Source organism: Balaenoptera ricei, chromosome 2 (genome assembly GCF_028023285.1).
Source record: "Balaenoptera ricei isolate mBalRic1 chromosome 2, mBalRic1.hap2, whole genome shotgun sequence".
NCBI classification, from domain to species: domain Eukaryota; kingdom Metazoa; phylum Chordata; class Mammalia; order Artiodactyla; family Balaenopteridae; genus Balaenoptera; species Balaenoptera ricei.
Window position 1 is genome coordinate 161,452,042 of NC_082640.1, and position 21,432 is coordinate 161,473,473.

Below are 21,432 nucleotides of genomic sequence, written 5' to 3' on the forward strand. Positions count from 1 at the left end.
AAATAATGTTTACACACACACACACACACACCCGCCCCCCCCCAAAAAAAATAAAAGACATACTCATCCTTTTCTCAGGCTGCTAATGTGCGGGAAAGGGGCAGAGGGAGAAGGGGTTGAGCCAATTTGATAATTCAGCTGGGTCTGGACTTTGTTGTAGCTTTAATTAGATTAAATTCACCTCTGGCTGCAAATGTTTTGGGGCCAGGATGGGACCACCAGTAAGATTCTAAAGATCTTTTTGTGCAAAGAATTTTGAAAAACTTATATTCACCACTATGAATTTGACGCCTTTCTTCTGGTGAGATTGGAGTGATACTAACAAATAGGGTTTTTTAATATTGTATAATGAAATATGTCGACATTTGGAAGGTCTGCATAACTCAGTGAACCAGTATTCCTAAAGACTAATGATTGATGTTACAAAAATCTGGTATGGATACAAGATCCATTCAAAATGCAAGATAGACCAACAGAGTATGAAAAGCTCATTGATTTGGTTTCAGATTCTACAATACTAACTTTTAGACTCTACTACGTGTTGAGTTTTGGTGAAGGTCAAAGAATAATATCCACAGTTTCTCTGAAAGGGACTTTAATCAGTCCCTCCCCATCCCCCAGCCTTCAGTGTCCCCGTGCAATTGATGAAAGAGTTGATGGGTGGCTACAGATCCATTCTGTGCTGGGGCTTCTAAAATATCATACCAGCCCACATGCAGGTGTTAAAAGCTTGTCAGAAGTTTAGCTGGTAGTGCCTTAACCGCCGTCTGTGACACATTCCTCCTCCTCCCGGGGGCCATCCTGGCTAAAAGTGCAGAGCTTGTCACTTCCTGGGATTATATTCATTTAGGTTTACTGTATGTCCTCGGCATTTTGTTAGGTTTGAAATAAGTATGATTTAGCAGCTTATTCAGCTTATTTTTTTAAGGTAAAAGTGACAGTCTCTTGAAACTTTCTACTTGCTCAGAAGCAGAAGTCCAACAGAAACTTTTGAATGTTTTCTGTTTTTTGCCTTTGATTTAACTACAAGATGGTGAATGACGGTGCTATAATAAAATAGAGAGGGTTCTATTTCATTATTTCTGAAAGTGGAGGGTAGGACTCCCCTTTGGGATCATGAGTTTTAGGAGTTCCAGAGGCCTGTCCAGTTCACTCTCGCTCTCCCTTGAGCACCATCTAGAACAAAAAAAGGAAGCCACTATATTTATATGGATGGAAACCATGCTGAAAGACTGGGGAGAATGTTAGGACAGAAACAGGCAGTGTAAACAGAAAGTCCTTTCTCTGAGATCGCCAGTGAAGAGTAGAAGAAGGTAGACTGATGGCTGCTTGTAGATCACACCTTCAATCTCTGAGATGATCGGCTCTAATGGAGGATCAGGAAGGAGGATTGAGCAGAAAACTGACTGCTTAAAGGGGTAGATTATATAGGTGCCCCCTTCACTGGTGGATTGAAGAGGAGGCCAATCCATCCCTTGCCAGATAACCTGTTTAGTCCTCAGCATAGAGCATTGCAATACAATTATAATAACCATTTGGATACACTATACATCAGGGCTTTTCTTTTTAGTAACTTGGAGCACTTTTGACCTCACAACAAATACTGTACTCATGACTAGATTGTGTTAACTTTGCAACACAGAATCCTCTGGTGGAAAATGGCCAAATTTATGTTTTCTATATACTAATTCAAAGAACTGTAGGGCAGCAGTGAAATGGAATTGTTTGGGAGGGGAATGAATAGTAATAATAGTAGTAATGGTGGTGGTGGTAGTATATTTTTGGAGCCCTTCCTATGTGCCTGTACCTTCACTTGTGTTAGCTCTTTAATCCCCACAATAACCCTATGAAATAGGTACTATTATCATATTCCCATTTTACAGAAGAAGAAAGTTTAGGAATAATAAAGATAGAGAAGTTGGATATAATAAAGGCCGCAGTAGCAACTGTCTAGTCTCTCCTCATCCATTTGGTCTTTGTAGATATGATCCAACCCCAGCTGCCCTGGGAAGGATTAGGAATGGGACACACAACACTCCATGAAGAATCACTCTGATTTTGTCCTTGGAAATACCCCCCAAAGCTAAGGGAGTTCCCCACCACATTTTGTAATGACTCTCTGATCACATAGCTTCCTTATTCTGGCCAGCACTGCTTTGTACAGCTCGTGGGAGCTCTTCTGTCATTTGTAGGATTTTTGGCATTTACAACACCTTTCCAGCACTTACTGTGTGTCCCAACTACTTTGTTTGAGATTGAAAATTTATAGGCAAAGAAAATGTAGCCTCTGCCATCCTTGAATATCTATACATTCCATAACGTGTAGTGGAATAAGTGCCATGGAAGTGGGTAGATATTCTTTCTTACCAAGAAGTAGTCAGATTGTCCCCAGAAAGCACCTCCTTCATGGCCTTACAGTGTTTCTCATTAGAAGCACCATTGGCATTTTGAGAAGCACATATTTTCCTAGCACAGGGCTGGCTTTTCCTTATAGTTTTTGACATTTGACACGCTTGACCTCTACCTATTAAATGTCAGTAATCCCCCACACCCATTATTAGGACAATTGAAAGCACACCCACACACTTGCCAACACCCTGAAGAGGGCAAAGACGTCCTCGTACGTGGTCGCTCAGGTTTTGCTCAGATTGGGTGGAGGAAGCTGGGGAAATGGACTGCGGAATCATACTCTTTGTACAGCTGTCACATTCCTCCGTCTCATCCCTACCCTACCCTCTTGAGACATCACATCATTCTTGGGAAATCTTTTTTTTTTTTTTTTTTTTGGCTGTGCCGCGCAGCTTGCAGGATCTTAGTTCCCCCACCAGGGATCAAACCCGTGCCCCCTGCAGTGGAAGCACGGAGTCCTAACCACTGGACCACCAGGGAATTCCCCATTCTTGGGAAATCTTGACACTGAAAGCATATCTTTATGAAGAGGGCAACAGCCTGCTCAGGAGGTTTTGCTTTGCTAAAGACCCATGCATTTTACAAATTTCCTTCGAGTTCCTTACAACCAACATCCATTTGATGGAACAGATATTAAACCAGAGGGAAAGATACAGCCCTTTAGTGTGTTTTGGCCAGAAGTTGGAGGGGTAGGGCATGCTGCAGGAAGGGCAGTGATGGTCAGAAACATTTAGCCCTGCAGTGCCACGGTGTAATACAGTCAGTAAGACAACGTTCCAATAAGAGGATGTGTGGTTTAGAAAAATTCGCCGTATTGTTGGCAATTAGCTGCATATGTAGTCAGGACAAAACACAGCATAGTTCACTTTGAATCTTTGAATTTGAATCAGTTGTTAAACATCCAGAGCGTTCCCACAGCTAACTCTTTTGAGTCTGTCTGTCCTACTCTAGAAATAATAAAAAAGTGTAAGAAGTTATTTATAGGGAATGTATGCAATATTATATTTTAGTGTTGAGCAAAGAATAACATAGAAACTAAATTTTATAGAGAATACTTGAATCTCAAAAGTTTGGTGGGAGTAGAAAATGTATTACTAGTAAACTAGAATGAACTGAGGTTCAAGAAAATGGAATGGAATTTTGGATGGAAATGGAAACTCATAGCTGCCATAGAAAGGACTATGTCGATATATAATCTCAGGCAAAACCCAAGTAACAGTGCACCTGGCGTCCTCCGTGTCAGTCATTACAGCACTTGCATATTGCAAACCCCAAAGGCTTGTGCTTTAACTGTGAGATACCATGGCCTGAGTAACACCCACTGGAATTCAAAGCAAGCAAGTTCTCATGGCACTGACCACATTGCCTTAGACAGCTGAGCACTCCTGCACCCATCCAGTGTTGCACTGTAAAAATTCCTTCCTCTTTGCTAATAGCCTCCACTTGCTTAAGCAACTTCTTTTTGTGACTTGGAGACTGCACTTATGTTACTGATGAGATTAAAAACAGCTTTCACTACAAAAGCTTATGTTGTTGCAGTGTGTTCAGTGTGTATGCAGTTGGATGAATAAACCTCCTCTATCCAAAGTCCCTCGTTTGATCTTCTCTTGCCCACTGTCCTGCCCCTTACACATGCACAGACCCCTGCTGAGACTCTGTCCCTGGTCACCTCCAAATAAGGGGGCCTAGTTACAGACTGTGATTTCTGAGTACAGCAAGAAGGCATTAAAGTAAATGCCTGCTAGGAATATTTGTTATTAAAGCAGTTTTTAGAAAATAAAACCAACCTAGTTAGCCCGTGAGGTGAATTCTGATATAAGCTACATAGTTATATAAATCCTTAAATATCGAATCCCTAAGTCTGGATTGCTTCTTGTGGCTACAAACTTCTGTAACCAGCAAGCCAGGAATGGAAGCAGAATCACAATTGATGAATCTTCTAACCTTGGGCCCGGTTATCATAAATAATAGTTTCATTCTAGATTCAAATTCCTGCCTTAATTGGTATGGAAATCTCAAGGTTATTCATCCAGGCAGTTCCTGCTCTATTATCTGTCTCTTCCCTGTGTTCATGTGTTCATTGGATCAGCTCACTCCTGCCTTGAGCCTGCTTTTCATTTACACCTGAATACCTTGCTCCATTGCCTTGCCTTCCACTCAGAGCTCACTCAGTTCCCTTTGCTATTTGCTGTATCTTCAGTAAGCTTTTCTCTTCCCTCACTAATGAGAACAGAGATCATGGTTTCCTCTGGCCCCTCCCTTCTTAACCCCAGAAGTCCTATTTGACTCCCACTCAACACTTCACTTTGTGAATGATATTAACATTTTATTCACATAGTCGGGTATTTATTTACATGCGATTCTTGGTCTCCACATTTCCTCACATCTCTAGAAGCCCCTTGGGAAAAATCATGTCTAATAACACGCACACTGAGACAATTCAAGAGGGATCACGGAAGATCAAATGTCATACTAAAAAAAAATTAATAAGCAAGCTCTGAGCTTTTTGGTACTGTTCTCCAGGAAGATTAGCTGAATGTGTGTAATTGTGCAGCTGAACTGTGGGAGCCAAACTGTGGGAGGAGGTGAGCAAGGGATGTGACATATCAGAGGTGAGATTATGTGAGTAGAAAACCTTTCATCCATGGACTTCAGAATATATTATACAGACTTTTCCGTAACTCTGTGTCTGGAAATCTCTTTGAGAGAGGTAGAGAAACCAAAGCAGAGACCCAAAATGACCAAGCTGTGAGAAAGAGGTCCCCCCAGGCAAGAGAAGAGCGTGGGCTTCTGGCCTCAGAAGACATCCCACTTTGCTCCCTCCCACAGGGCTCTGTTGAGGTCACAAGGACCCAGGCTGTTAATAACCAGGCAGCCGTAGGTCAGGACTCAGGAAGGTTCTGTGTAAACTCACCCCAGTGTTGTTGCATCTCTGCCACCGAAATGACCATTAACACCAAAGGATATTTACAAAGGGAAGAATAACACGATGATTTAAATCACTATGAATATGTCTCTTGAATTAGGCACTGTTTTATTTCTCTAAGCACCATTCACCAAGGTTTTGGGATAAGGTTGTTCACTATGAGACTCTTTGTGTTTCTTCTATGTACAATTTTCTGGTCACTGTAACTCTAAAAGGAAAAAAACAACAATACTAGGTAGTTCAAGAAGGTTCAGAGATGAATAGCCAAAATGTTAAGGAGATGGAAGGATTTCCAAATAAGACTGTTCTAAAAATAAATGGGGACCTTTTCAAAAAAACTGTGGTAAAATAATACATAATATAAAATTTACCATTTTTAAGTGTACAGTTCAATGGCATTTCGTACGTTTACAGTTTTGTGCAACCGTCACCGCCATCCATCTCCAAAACTTCTGTCATCATCCCAAGGTAAAACTCAATACCCATTAAACAATAACTCCCCATTCCCCTGTCTCCCCAGCCCCGGACAACCACCATTCTACTTTCTGTCTCCATGAATTTGACTATTCTAGGACAAATCATACAATATTTGCCCTTGTCTGGCTGACTTATTTCACTTAGCATAATGTCTTCAATGTGTGTAGGCTAAATGTCAGCCTGGCTGGGGACCCTGATGAGATGAATTCAGAATAAGGAAATATGTATCTTCTCACACCAGTTATGTTATCCCATGATATGGGGACATAAGCTTAAATATAAACACTTATTTTTAAAATTTAGGTACTTCACTAATGGGTGGCTAAGAAAAACCAAGACTCTTGCACAATTCACCCCTATAATTTTGAAGTTGATGTTTAGAGAAGATGATTGTTCCTCTGTTCTTACCTTAAAATAACCTACCATCCTTCATTTGAAGCTCTCTGGGCTCCTCTTGGAGGTCCTTTTGGCAATCACAGGGGAGTGAAATTGCTATTTTAATTATTTAACATTCAACAGATATTTTTGTGCGCTGAACACGTGCCAAGCCTTATGGCAAGCGCTAGGAATAGAATGGAGAGCAGAGCAGCCCGCCTTTGTCTTCATGGAGCTGCGATTTAGTAGACGAGTCAGATAATTTATCCCACAAACAGATTTGTAACTCCAAACTGTTTTCAGTTCTATAAAGGAAAAATAACTGAAATATTTCTCTCCTTACCTTCTTTGTTCACACAACCATTCTAAGAAATCTGCTTTCTTTTCTCTTCAGGAGCCTCCAAACAGGTGGCTTTGCCTGGGAGGGAGAGGTAAAGAACAACGCGTATAGCAAGGCTACAGGGGTGGTCCCGCAGCACAAGTGCCACCCCACAGCAGGCAGCTACCAACTCCATTTTGCCCTGCAACAACTTGAACAGCAAAAACTTCAGTCCCGGCAGCTTCTGGACCAGAGTCGAGCCCGGCACCAGGTAATTCAAGATAAGGCTTTTCCATGTGCTAATATCTTCCTTCTGTTGGTTTAAAAAAAAAAATTTTTTTTTTTTTTTTTCATGAGAAATGTGGGGATAGTTTCTCAAAAGTTTACCACTGCCACCATGGCTTGAACGGTTCATGGGGAATCTATCCACGAGGAAGAAATGTTCTGAATCCATACATTGGCTTTGTGGGAAAGTGATCTTGAACCAATTTTGACATTCTTTCTTTCATTTGAATGAATGTTCCTCCACAAAAATCTCTTTTGTAGTATTTTCTGTTGCCTGATCTTAGTTCAGTAATTTCCCAAAGGGTCTAATTCCCAGATACCTAAAAGCTAGCATTTTAAAGATTTTTTTCTAAATGTACTACTTCCTTGCCTTCATTGATTTGGTCTATTTAAGCATACATTAATCCTTTATGGCCTATCAAGATTTTCAAGGAATAAATAACTTTCAAGTTCTTATAGGAAATGGTCTTAATCTAGGTCATTGGTCTTCTGGTTTAACAGTTTGTACATAGAACAATGTATACAAAAATGTAACAGTAGACACAAAAATTCTTGTTGTAGTGGAACTTACACTCTAGTGAAATATTAATTCCCTACTCACTGTCTATAAAATGACAAACTCCTGAGTATATGTGTAAGGGAATTATATAAGTATATTGCACTAGCGAATCAGTATGGGCCCAGTTACAGAGAAAGGATGACTTCACAAAAAAGTCAGGCTGTGAAGACTTAAATTTTTCCTGATGACTCAGGATTACCATTAGAATCAGTTACCGTGTTCTACATGTTCTGCTGGGCTGAATCCGTACTGATTCTGTGAGCTTCCCTGATATTTGGTTGTGTGAAGAAATAGCTTATATCAGCTTGATCTCTTGTCGTTTGCTTTTATAAAAATGTAGTGTGCATTAGTGTGTGCAAAATTAATATTCACTCAAAGACTAAGGTAATATTCCCAAGTTTTTTTTTCTTCTAAATAAAACAGTTATCATTATGCTCTCTCTCTTTGTTTTTTCAACTGCCGTCCAGGTGCAGAGAAATTTTTATTTTTTTCAGCGTCATTCATCACTTGATCATCTTATCTGTGATAGTATAGTCTGTATATTCTATTAATTCATTGTAATTGAGAAATCGTAAGTGCAGACATCTGTTTAAGGGTTTGTTGTTGTTGTTGTTGTTTTTTAATATTTATTTGTTTATTTATTTGGCTGGGCCAGGTCTTAGCTGTGGCATGCTGGATCTTCATTGCAGCATGTGGGATCTTGTTCCAGGGATTGAACCCGGGCCCCCTGTATTGGGAGCGCGGAGTCTTAATCACTGCACCACCAGAGAAGTCCCCAGGCATTTGTGAAGTAGCTTTTTAGGTCATTTTTACTGGAGAAAAATCCAGACTTCTTATCTGTAAAGCATGGAATATAGCATCATCACACTGCCCTCTGCCATGTAGAAATTTCCTTATTTAAATAGTCTTTGGGATAGCGGAGGCATTTAGGCCAGTTTTCAAACAAAAAAAATAATTTTTTTTTTTTTTTGGTCGTGCTGCACAGCTTGTAGGGATCTTAGTTCCCTGACCGGGGATCGGCAGTGAAAGCATGGAGCCTCAACCACTGGACCGCCAGGGAATTCCCAAGAGCTTTCTTTGGGGGTCTTAAGGATTCCAGTTCAGGAGACAGATTTGGGTAATACCAAAAGATTATTCCAAGGAAGAGAAAAAAGTCAGGGGCTTACAAAGGCAAAAGCCACAAGGTTGTTCAAGAATTATGATTGATCCTGATGCACGAAAGGAAATATTTATCCTTAAAGGATAGGCAATTATGAGTTATTTTAGGGTAAGGGTCCAATAAATAAATAGGCCATCACAAGTTATTTTAGAGTGTAAGGGTCCACTAAGTATCTTGAGTTTCTGGAACATTGGGCAGATGTTCTGGATTCCTATGTTAAGACAAGAAGTGGTCGAAGTTCAAATTCTATCCCTACTGAGATGTGCAAGAGTCACACTTCCTCAATGGCCTCCTGGCTCCATTTTAGAGAGCCCTCTTAGCAATAACAACTCAATTTTAATTTTTCTTCCACAGTATATCTTAGTTTTTTTTCAATCTGTGTAAATTTCTTAAAACTTTTTAAACTCCTGAACCCCCTGCCATTCAGATTACTTAAGAATGCCAACTTAATCAGATGCTGGATAGTGGAAATACATATAGCCTGATTTCCCTTGTTTGAGTATAATCTGTGGCTCTAATGCATCTAGACAGTTGATCCCTTTTAATGCTTCCATACCTTGAAATGGTGGATGATTAAAGAAAAAAATTAAAAAGGAGGTGATTTGCAGAGCACTGAGGTTTTGAGGAAAGAGAGACAGTTTTGCTGATTTTCACTTTTAGAAACTGCTTCATTTATAAGTCCTTCTCATTCTTTTGATTAGCTTCCAGCAAGTCACATTCCTTTGAAAATTCAGAGTACTGCTATTCTTGTGTGGATTTTTTTTTTACTGAAGATTATACTGATTGAGTTTCACTGAACTATGAAGTATATGGAAAATATGTTTTTTAGAATCTGTCAGAATGCCTGTTTTAAGGAAGAGTCAGCACTCCCAAGAAGGGAGTTATCTCGTGTCTTCTGGAGAGGGAACAGAAAATCTTTTATCATAATTTTATATATGTTTATAACATCATTTTATTTTTTCCCCCATTCTTCTAATCCACAGTTGATTTAGGTCAAAATGAGTAAGCGTGAAGTTTGGGACTGTAGGGGAGAGTGAAAGAAACTAAATTCTATTAGCTTGAAGAGTTTATAACTAATAAAATAGCAAATAAGATAGTAAGTGTTCTAACATGAAGAATAGTAACTTAGAGCGCTTTATTTCAGAGGACATTAAGAAACACTCCACAGAAGGAGCAAAGCCCTATTAGATTTTTAGGCCTGTGTATTTCGCTCACCTTGTAACTGTGGTAGACCTGACCCTTATAATTACAACCAAATGATTGCTTGAAACATGGTTTGCCTTCTCAGGATGTCCTATATGTCTGTCCTTGGGTTAACCCCTTTAGATAGAGATGGTTTCTCTGATGAACTTCTTATGCTTTGGATTCAATTTTCTAAAGTGTAGATAGCCATTGATATAACTAACAATTTGGTTAATTGCCTGTTTGAGAGCAGTGAGTAGAATTGAAATCTGACTTACCTAGTATTCATTCACAAGAGAGATGTGTTTATGGACCAGGACATTAAAAGGGGCCTTGTATTGTATTGTATTATATTATATTATATCATATCACATCATACATGGACAGACAGTGCCTTTCATAGTGATCTCCTAAAAATATTGTTGGAAAAATAATCATGCAGCCTTTCTTGCATTACATGCAGAGGAAGTTCTCCATCCTTTCTGCACTTAGATAGCCAGCTTTTTAAAAAATAATTAATTAATTAATTAATTTTTTAGATAGCTTTTTGAAGGTATTAATTTCAAGGAAGAAAACTCTGATTCAGGATGTGAGTTTGGAAATGGGCATCTCTAACCATTCATGCAGTGTAAGCTTTGATCCTCATTTCTGTCTAGCATTTCACTCATAAATCTAGGAATTTTCATGTACTGAATCACCCCTACAAAAGACTGGTCCTGTAGCATGGACCTGGGAGAGGAAAGTCACCTGGAGCCATTGGCGGAGGCTTCCAGGGCCAGAGGTACAAGGAAATAGGTGTGATCCAGTCCATTTGATAGAGAGCATGATAAACAAAATAAGACAAAATTGAAACTATGAGCTTTTACACACTGATGGGTAAAACTAGTAATTAAAAAAAAAAAATCATTCTAAATCAGAGCAAGGGTCAGCAAGCTTTTTCTGTAAATGGCCGTATAGTAAATATTTTAGGCCTTGCAGGCTGTACGTAGGGTCTGTGGTAACTACTCAGTTTTACCATGGTAGAATGAAAACAACCATAGACAATATGTAAATGAATGAGTGTGGCTGTTTTCCAATAAAACTTTATTTACAAAAACAGATGGCAGGCTGGATTTGGCCTGCAAGCCGTAGTTTGCAGATCCTTGGCTTTGAGCAACAGAACCCCTTGGAGGGTCTCTTAAAACACCGATTGCTTCCCTGACCCCATTTCTGATGCAGTAGGTTTAGGATGGGCCTCAGTTATTTCCAAGTTCCCAGATGATGCTAAGCCTTTTCTTCTGGGGCCCACACTTGGAGAACCATTAAGCTAGAGAGAAAGAGATTAGAAATGTCTCCTTTTTATTTGTCTTCTGTCTTTTGAAAGGGAGGCTGGATTTGTTAAAATTTAGTGTTGCCCTTATAAAATTTCAGGCAATCTTGTTTTTTTAATAGGAACTTTGTTTCCATCTTTTTCACTTCATCTACTACAGTTTCCTTATAAATAAGTTTTCCAAACTTGAAAACTTCCTGTTCATTCTTCTTATCAGGGTACATTCTGCTCAGCAACCACTGCTCCCAGGATTTAGGTTTTATGATGGATGAGAGATAAGTAATGGGACAGATTCCTCCCTCTTTGTTTCAGTAAGAATAGCCAACTCTTACTAAGCACTTACTGTGGTCCAAGCACTATTCCAGGTGCCTTACATATATTAATTCATTTAAAATGAGTTCCAGGATAGTTGAGGAAATTGCAGGATCTTGGTATTCTAGGGATGGTACAGTGACTCTGTGTGTTGATACATCTGAATGTGTCTTCTCTCCGGTTTCCCTCATTGCTTCCCACTTCCTTCTCAGACTGGCTTCCTGCCCCTGAAGGAGAAGGATAAAAACATTTTCTGTCAGCTGAGTGGGGGGACTTTCTTGGGCAGCAGTGACTGCTGGTGACATCAGCATGAGTAGCTCTCCCTGCTGGGGTCTGTGAGGAGGGCTACACCGGCTATGAGGCCCGACTGACCTGATTCTAATTGCCAACACTGAGCTGATGTTATTCTTGGCCCAGGGCAGAGCGATTACTCAGTAGTTTCTGTTAAAGTGATCCTTTGTTAAACCTCTGCTCTCAACCCCCATCTCCTGCCCTCCCACTCTCTTCTCTACCTACTCCAGACTGAAAAAAGCCCCAAAAGCAGAAAAATTAAGGATATTTTGATGGCCAAGGAAGAACTGCTGAAATTTCTTTTAACAACAAAGGGGGAGAGAGGGTATTTTAAGTGCATCTTAATTTTTCACTGGTTTCCAAAGCCCTTCAATTTTTAGTAGACTTAATTTTCAACATCGTAAGGTAACTCAAGGTAGGAAAAAACCATGCATCGTCAGTTCCTCTAATCCTTCCACTCTGTCTGTGCTTTACTTTCCCCATCCCAAGATGGCCAATTTCACCAGACTAACCTAGATTCGGTGAGGGGCAACAGACTAATGTCCCCAGACAAGCAGGGCGGGGGAGGCAGCTCAGTGTTCACCTGAAGGGGCCTTTCAGTACAATGGCAACATCTTGAGGGCCAAGTGTAATGAGCTTTTTGCTAACGGCCTGTGTGTGTGTGTGTGTGTGTGTTTGTGTGTCAGCGCAGTCTCGCAGGTGTGGAAAGGATTCCCGTATAAACCCAGCCAAGTCTTGTTATTCTGCTCCTAAAAGTTCATTGCATGTGTCTAGAAAAATTCTGCCCCACCTGCAGCAGTGAATACTGTTTCTCCAGGCCTTCAGCTGCTGTGTGTTTGTGTTGTAGGGGAGGGGAAAGAAAGAGAAATTCAGCAGGCGCCGGGCTTTTCCAGGCAGCCAGCAATAACACGCCAGCCCCTCAGCGCGGCACAGGGAGACCAGGCAAGCAGACTGGCTCTGCAGGGGTAGTCTTTTTACGTCTTTCCAACCAGAGTACCTGGGAGGAAGGTTGGCTGCGGTGGGGGGCGGGGGTGGGCACGACCTCAGGCGCAGCTCCTGGAGCAGGTTGACTTGAACGTCCTAACGTACTGCTGCTGTTTTTTTGTTTTCATTTGGTTTTGGGTTCTTTTGTTCAATTTTATATTTCCTTCTGACCTGTATCAGGAATTCATATAACACTTAGTTTATAGCTTGTTTATGATTATGATTTTCTTAGAACCATTTGATTTAGCGGATTTTGCCAAGCCAAACTCTTTTCTTCTTTTTTTTTTAAACAGTATTTTTTTTTTAAATTTATTTATTTATGGCTGTGTTGGGTCTTCGTTTCTGTGCGAGGGCTTTCTCTAGTTGTGGCAAGCGGGGGCCACTCTTCATCGCGGTGCGCGGGCCTCTCACCATCGCGGCCTCTCTTGTTGCGGAGCACAGGCTCCAGACGCGCAGGCTCAATAACTGTGGCTCACGGGCCCAGTTGCTCCGCGGCACGTGGGATCTTCCCAGACCAGGGCTTGAACCCGTGTTCCCTGCATTGGCAGGCAGACTCTCAACCACTGCGCCACCAGGGAAGCCCCTCTTTTCTTCTTACCTAATGAAAAGACATTGAAAATACGTGAAATAATACATGTAAAACTACATTCAGCTGTTCCGAAATAGGCACTGTGGACAGGCTTTGCAGTCAGATAATCCTGTTTAAACCTGAGCCCATAACCTGCGGCAGGTTATCTGAACTTCCTTGAACCTCGGTCTCTTTATCTCTAATGTGGTGATGATAATGTATATCTGTGGGTTTTCATGAGGATTATATTCCTCAGGGTGTTACCATGTGCCAAGCACTGAACCTGGAGTAGTATTCGTGTTATCACAGTGAATCTTCACAGCTGCCCTCTTATTAGCCCCATTTTCCAGATATAAAAACAGAGCATCACTTATGTGACTTTTCCAGGCTCACAAAAGTAATAAATGGAAGAGCTGGTGTTTCTGAATCCAGGGGTGTCAGCCTCCAGCATCCTAGCTCTTGGCTATCATGCTCTATACTACCTCTCTGATAATATTCAGGCATTCAATAACTAATAGTTATATGTACTATTGCATACATTTTATTTTTATTTTTTATTATTATTATTATTTTTTAATTTATGTATTTATTTTGTTTATTTAGTTTTGGCTGCGTTGGGTCTTCCTTGCTGCGTGCGTGCTTTCTCTAGTTGTGGCGAGCGGGGGCTACTCTTCGTTGCGGTGCGCGGGCTTCTCATTGCGGTTGCTTTTCTTGTTGCGGAGCATGGGCTCTAGGCACGCGGAGGGCTTCAGTAGCTGTGGCTCGCGGGCTCTAGAGCGCCGGCTCAGTAGTTGTGGCGCACGGGCTTCGTTGCTCTGCGACATGTGGGAACTTCCCAGACGAGGGCTTGAACCCTTGTCCCCTGCATTGGCAGGCGGATTCTTAACCACTGTGCCACCAGGGAAGCCCTACATACATTCTAGATTGCAATTCATGCGTTTGACAAGTACATATTGACACCTATAAAACTGTATTTGAAAAGTTAATCTCAGGTATCTTAACTAGTCTCCTACTAGTCATATACACTGTTGCAAAAGAAAAGGTTTACTAAACCTTTATCCCAGTTACCTCAAATTCTTAAAGAGATGTCTTAATAAGGTCTTCCAGGGCTTAAAACTCTTAGAAATGCCCATACTCTACACTCCCTTGTGCTTTTATTATTTAGGAGCAGTGTCAGGGACCACTGAGTCTTGCAGAATCCTGAAATATGTTCTAGAGGTTTGGAGATTCAGAGCATGTGTGTGGGTTGTTATTGATAACATAGGAATTATCTCTTCAATGATCACTTCATCCCTTCATCCCTGTTGTTGTCATTGGTCATACTGTTTTAATTTTGTTTCTCTGATGGTGTTTTTGAGAATACTGTCAGGAAACACAACAGGTGTCTACAAATGTGAATACCACAGATTGACAATTTTGCATGATTAATATTATGCTTGCTTTTTCAATACCATAGAAATCAGATTTTTTTTTTAATTTATTTTTGGCTGCATTGGGTCTTAGTTGCAGAGTGCGGGCTTCTCTCTAGTTGTGGTGCGCTTGCCCTAGAGCGCGTGGTCTCAGTAGTTGCGGCACGCAGGCCTAGTTGCACCGTGGCATGTGGGATCTTAGTTCCCCAACCAGGGATCGAACCCTGCATTGGAAGGCGGATTCTTAACCACTGGACCACCAGGGAAGTCCCCAGAAATCTGATTCTTAATGCATTATTTCAACATAGACATCAGTTCATTATGCTGATTCCTTACTACTAGTAATAGAAGTCCCCTGGTTACTACCAGGGTGTTTTCTAAGCTGTTGCTAGAGTAGTGTCTCTCTGGAATCTTGGAGGGAGGAAGGTGAAGGCAGTGAAATGGGTGTACAGTGAGTGCCTCTTGTATGCTAGATATAGTATTATATCCATTCCACTGATGAGGAAACTGATGCTCAGAAAGTTTAAGTAACTTACACAAGGTTGCCCAGCTGGCTCATTGCAGTTGTAATAGCTAAGCCAGGTCAGAGGCTTCCAAAGCCCTATTCCACTCTACTTCCCTCCCCCTTGAGTAAGTGACTCTTCATTTTCTTCTTGTTTTATACATTTACCATCAGTCAGATAAGACATTCCAAATTTTATTGTTGCTGCTGCTATACACCCATACACACAAATATAAAAGAAAAGGTCAACACAATGAATCAAAATTCAGAACTCCACTTGGTTGTAGGTTTGTTAAGAGGCAGCTCTTCACCTACCAGCTGCTTGGGATAGACCTTGTTTGTTGTATATCCTTAAAATGTGGTTTTGCTACAGCTGCCTGGTGGCCAGTTTCATTCCTTCCCCTCACTCTGTGACCTGTGGCTTTTTTTCTGTTTGTCTGTGGGCATATGAGGGACTCACAGCAGTAACTTTGCGTGAGATGATGAAAGACCTCATCTTTAAATATAAAGAACCCCACCCATCTGCAATGGATGCAGCCACAGGAAAAAACAGGTATATATGACAGCAAAGTCTGTGTAAGATGAACAATAAGTCAATATGTGACATTCTGAGCCAAATAAAACAAACTAAACATTTGAAGACAAAGACAAGTTAGATATTTATAAACTCTGAATTTAAAGTTGTAAAGAACTCAGAGATTGCCTTGTCTAATTATTTCATTTTACTCATCAGACGATGTAAGACACAAACATAATTAGGAGAACAAGGGCCTTACTAAAACTACTAGTAAGTAAAAGATAAAAGAGACAATTGAAAATGAGGCTATGAGTTATTTATTTTTTTTAACCAATTGAACTCTCAACCTGGGGTCATTGCTGATCTTTTGAAGTTACCTTTATTTATATATTATACACACACAAACTCACACACGCATACACTTACACATTTTAACTTTCAAAATAAGTAACAAAGATTTGCTTACACACAAATTTTTTTCAACCTTTTCTTCCTGGAGTAAAGTGAGTGAAATCTCTGTCTTTTAGATGCGTCTGGTGAAAATTGGACACATTGCTAAGTTTGCTTTAGATTTGCTTTGGAAGGGAGATTTGATTTCAGTGGATTTGCTTTTAAAAGGGAGTCAGCATAGCATAAATGAGGAAGGCAGTGTAGTACAGTGGGGCTGTGAAATCAGACTCCTCCGACGACTTGGATCTCACTTACTACTTTGCCATCATGGACAAATTACGGAATCTTTTTGTGCTCTGGTTGCTTCTTCTGTGTATGGAGGTGATGATGGGACCCACCTCAAATGATTGGGAACATGCTATAACATGTAAAGCACTTAGAGCAATGCTGACGATGATAAAAGCTCAATAAAAATTCGTTTCTCTTATTATTATGTATTACTTTTTTTCCATTGTGGTAAAAAACACATAACATAAATTTACCCTCTTAACAATTTTTGTGAATTGTACAGTATTGTTAACTATATGCACATTGTTGTACAACAGATTACTAAAACTTTTACATCTTTCATGACTGAATCTCTGTATGCATTGAACAGCTCCGTTTCCCCATCCCCTCAGCCCCTGGCATCCACCACTCTACTTTGTGTTTCTGTGAGTTTGATTGCTTTAGATACCTCATATCAGTGGAATCATGTTGTATTTGTTTTTTAGTGACTGGTTTATTTCACTTAGCATAATGTCCTGAAGTTTCATCCACTGTAACTTATGGCAGGATTTCTTTCTTTTTTAAGGCTGAATAATACTCTATCACATGTATATACATTTTCTTTATCCATTCATCAGTTGATGGGCGTTTAGATTGCTTCCGCATCTTAGCTGTTGCACATAACGCTTCACTGAACATGAGTATGCAGACATCTCTTCTGTTATGTATTACTTTTAACCTTAAATATACATAGCATTATAACTTCAACTTGGGGTTTTAGTTAAACCCCCTGTGCCAGAAGCAGAAATTGGTTTAAATGATATTAAAGAAGGTGGTTTAGGAGAAGGTCAAGGCTCGTAAGATATTAATTAGCTACACTTTTTAAACTAATATTTACTTGTTTGGACAGCTGAAAATTATAGCAAATTAATTTGTTCACAATTGCTAGAGAGAGATGTGAAGAGAAAGAATGATTAATAGTACCATGGTAAAACGATTAAAAGAATATGTTTGTCCAAAGGCATAAATGTCTTATAAACATTAAAAAAAAGAGAAACAGCATTAGCATCAAATTATGAGCCAGCTTTCCATGGGACACGTAGTATTTCCATATAATCATCAAGGAAAGGTAAGGGAATTATTCTCCCAAACATACTGACAGAAATGTATTTGGTACAGCCTTTACAGAGGGCAGTTTGAGAGTATGTATAAAAAAGACAAAGAAGAAGCAGCCTTCTGATCTAGCTATTCTACTTCAAGGAAATTATTTTAAGGAAATGATCCGGCATATGTCAAAAGATATAAAAAATAACATGATGTTTATCACAACAGTATTCTTAAATAGCAAAATAAACTGGTGACAGCCTTAGTGTGTGTGTGGTTTCAAAATGGAAGTATAAGATTTTAGGGGGCCTACTTTTTCCCACTTAAAAATGTTTTAGGAACTTATTTCCTTAACTGCAAATATAGATCTACTGTGTAAGTTTATAGTATTCTACTATTGGTGATTGGTTAAGTAAATTATGATAAACCGTGATAGAAAATACACAGCCATTAAAAGCAATCATCTAAATCTACCCTTATATATATGAAAAAATGCTCAAGATAGATATTTGAATGAAAACAAAGTCTCCAAAACATCAGATAGCATATACCATTTTTGTAAGCCCATGGAAATGCATGTATATACAAAGAAAATAAGTGACTATACACAGAAAAAAGTCTAAATGTTACCAGAGGTTATCTCTGAGAGTAGAATTCGAAATGACTTTTAAAACTGTTTTCCTTTTTCTAATGAACGTGTTTCAAAAAAACAAAAAAAACCCTTGGTCTGCCGAATATTGCTGGGCATTGAGGGAGAAAGAAATAGAAAGCAAAGCAGAGTCTACAGTCATAGGAGTCTAAATTTGCCATCAGACTATGAGCCTCTACCAGTGTATGACTATTAATCGGTTCTGTTGTTAGAATGGGGGGTGGGGCTGTAGTGAGGGAATGTCATCCATGTGATGTCTTAGGGCTAGTTTCACTGGGTTTTCTGATCATGGGATGCAGCCCTGGCCTTAGCCAGCTGCCTCATAGTTGGCCTTCTTTGGTTGTAACACACACCTAGCCCGAGATCTGTTCAAGTGTCTCAATGCTATTGAAAAACCAACTCAGAGACACTGCTGGTATCTTTGGTTTGCTTACATGCAGGAGTCTGAGGCATGTAAGTATATTTGAATATCTGTTTTTAATGGCCTGCATTGTTTCTCAGATGTTAGAAGGTACAGTTGATTTAGGGGCTGCCTGAAGCACAGTGTTTTCAGTTGGTTGGTGAATAATAGTTTCTTCTAAATTGTTCTGTCCAGGTAAGCACCTGTATTCACATCCTTTAGAATAGGTGATTTGCACTAGTAAGAGCCTTCTTTCCTAGTTGCTATAGGAGAAGTAGCTTCTTAATTGGTTTTAGAAGTGGAAGGGAATGCCAGAGGACTTCCAATCTCTTTGGCATCTCAAAGTCCTGTCTCCGGTGCTTGTGTCATCGGTCTCTCTCTGTATGAACGGGAGTCGCTTCAGGGTTTCTGCCCCATCCCTGTCGAGGTCCTAGCATTGCCCAGTGCCTTGTTGCAGTACCGGAAGTTGTATTCTTTCTCTTGCTCGGCTTTCAATCTTGTTCCAGCTGACAAACATTGTGAATGGAAGACAGCCAAGAACTGCATGCAGTGTGGGACAAAGGCCTTTTGGAAGCTTGCTTTTGCCAAAATAGAAACAGCTACCCTCACCCTCACCCTGGCCCCGAGGTTTTTCAGCATCGTATGGTTGCACAAAAGATGAAATGTTTTCTTTTCATTGAACAGCTCTCGGCCTGGTTGTAGTAGGATGAGTGCTTAGCATCTTACCTGCTCAGGAAGATATACCATCCCAGTACTTGAGCTGCCAGAACTAGAAGTGGCTTTGTATGCTATGTAATGGGAACTTTATCCAAGTTACAATAGAAATCTTATGTGGGGAGAATAATGCCCCAAATGTTTGCTCTTCTGATAATCAGAGTAAAAGGGGTACAAAGAGACATTAACCCCGCTCAAATAGAGATTAACATTTACCTGCTTCATCCCCCTTAATTTTCAAAAAAATGAATTAGAGAATTATTGATATTTCACTGCAGGGAGGCATCCAGCTCTACTCCATCACCAAGAAGCCTGAGTAAAGGCTAAAAGGGGTGTTTCTCTGGAAGGAATTAAAACACACACACACACACACACACACACTCCCAGAATTTAATCTCTGAACAGTGTTATCTTTCTAGTAAGAGAGCTCAGATCTTGCTTCCCTGTGACCTTCCAAGTTTCAGTCTGTGTTCTGTCTATCAGAAATTCCTCCTTCCCACCCACGAGTACCCTTCTGTTGTGGGAGAAGGAGGGCCTTTCCAGTCTTTTGTCTGTGGCCAAGCCAACGCTCAAACTGTGGTTTTCTCTGAGTCTCCTTGCTGTTTCCCACACCCAATAAAGAAGCAAAAGCCTTGTATTTGTTGACCAGGTCTTATACAGCTGGTGCTTATACGGCTCTCACATTCCCAGGACATTGACTGATGATGGTGCAGCCCCCATCCCTGGGTTAACCCACAAGTGCAGAGTGCTAATACTGTATGTCCAAACCTCACATTTCTTAGAAATTATACGGAGAGAACTTTATATAATTCTTCTGCTTATTTTTGAATGAATATCAGGACAAAACAGTTCATACAATCTGTCATTGGTAGAGTTGTAGGATTAGGGCCAATACAGGCTACGGGGGGTGCCTGGGGAGGCTGATTTCTGCCAGTAGTCTAAAAACATCTATTTATATGTCTGCCTTTAACATTACCTGAGTACTTTCCTGGTTTGCTTCTTAATCAGATTTGATTACTTTAATCTCATTCCACTTAGTCTTGGCTTTGGTGAAACACCTGGGGACTTGCCTACATTACTGACTTTTGGGAATTTTGGATGGCAAAGAATTGTAATAATTTCATTACCCATTCAGTATATGAGCATATGATCACCAAACAACAAATGAGAACCTGGAAGCTTTTTACTGTATTTGGAAAAAGTATCTGCTTTTTTGAGATGCAGCACATGTTAAATTGAGGCTTAAACAAGCTTGACTCTTTGGTAGATTGAGAATTATATCTCAGCTCAGTTAGGGTTCCACTTGGCTGCATGTAATAGGGCACCCCCCCCCCCACCCATGGCTTAAACAAGTTAGAGGTTTATTTTCTTTCCCCAGTATAATCAGAAATCTAGAGCTAGGTGCTCCTGAAGTCCGTGGTGCTATCAGGAACCCGTGCTCCTCCTGTCTTTCTCCTCTGCGGTCCTTAACAAGTAACTCCCACCCTACGCCTGTCCACCTCTAGGTAGATATCCATGTTCTGGGTGGGGAGAAGAAGAGCAGTAAAGGGCAAAAGGTGTGCACCAACCAACCCAGTCTGCCCCCTTTAAAGAGCTTTCCCAGAACCTGCACCTAGAAGCTTCTGTTTACAACTCAGAACTAGGTCACATGGTTATCTCAAGGCACAGGAGAGATTGGGAAATGTAATTTTTTAGTTGGGCACACATTATGACCCAAACAAAATCAGGGCAGTTTTATTGGGAAGAAAGGAAGAATTATTAGTACCCAAGCAAGTGAGTCTCCTAAGCAATAAATTCTCCTCTAATTTATTTTATTTTGTGTTTTGAGGTACAGACTGATCTTATTACTATGGAACATTGGTGTCTAAGGTCCTGCCCCAAAATTTGCATCTAGGAAGGTGAATTTATTTTTATTTGGGATCTATAGAAGGGCTTACTTACATTTTGTGGCTGAGTATAATTTGAACACATACCACACTAGGCACGATTCAAACTCCAGAGAATGGTCCTATTATAAGATTACATCTCTATGTAAACACAAACTTGCCTGTTTGCTTGTATGGGAATTTAACTGTTGCTTAAAAGAAAATCAGTAGTTGGTATAATGTGAGGTTTTTTTTTTTCCATTCATGTTGTAAATGCTTATTAAGCACCTTTTATGCACAAGGCATTCTACTAGGCACTGTTAGTGAAACAAAAATTGATCAGATATAAATCCAGGCATTTCCAGTATGAATTGTCCAGAAGCAGAAAAAAGTACATATATAAGTGCCTGTAATACAAGGTAGAATGTGCTAAATGTGATAAGACACGTACAAATACATT

At 40.2% G+C, this 21,432-nt stretch overlaps 1 protein-coding gene across 9 annotated transcripts in view; it reads left to right on the top strand.

Annotated features, from left to right (window-relative positions):
- Positions 1 to 21,432, top strand: part of TTLL5 (tubulin tyrosine ligase like 5) — a 319,306-nt gene that overhangs the window by 205,481 nt on the left and 92,393 nt on the right. For all 9 annotated transcript variants that reach the window (XM_059914699.1, XM_059914700.1, XM_059914707.1 and 6 more), the window contains one exon: positions 6,582 to 6,777. In XM_059914699.1, the coding sequence (XP_059770682.1) occupies positions 6,582 to 6,777 (196 nt within the window). The remainder of the gene's footprint in view (positions 1 to 6,581; positions 6,778 to 21,432) is intronic.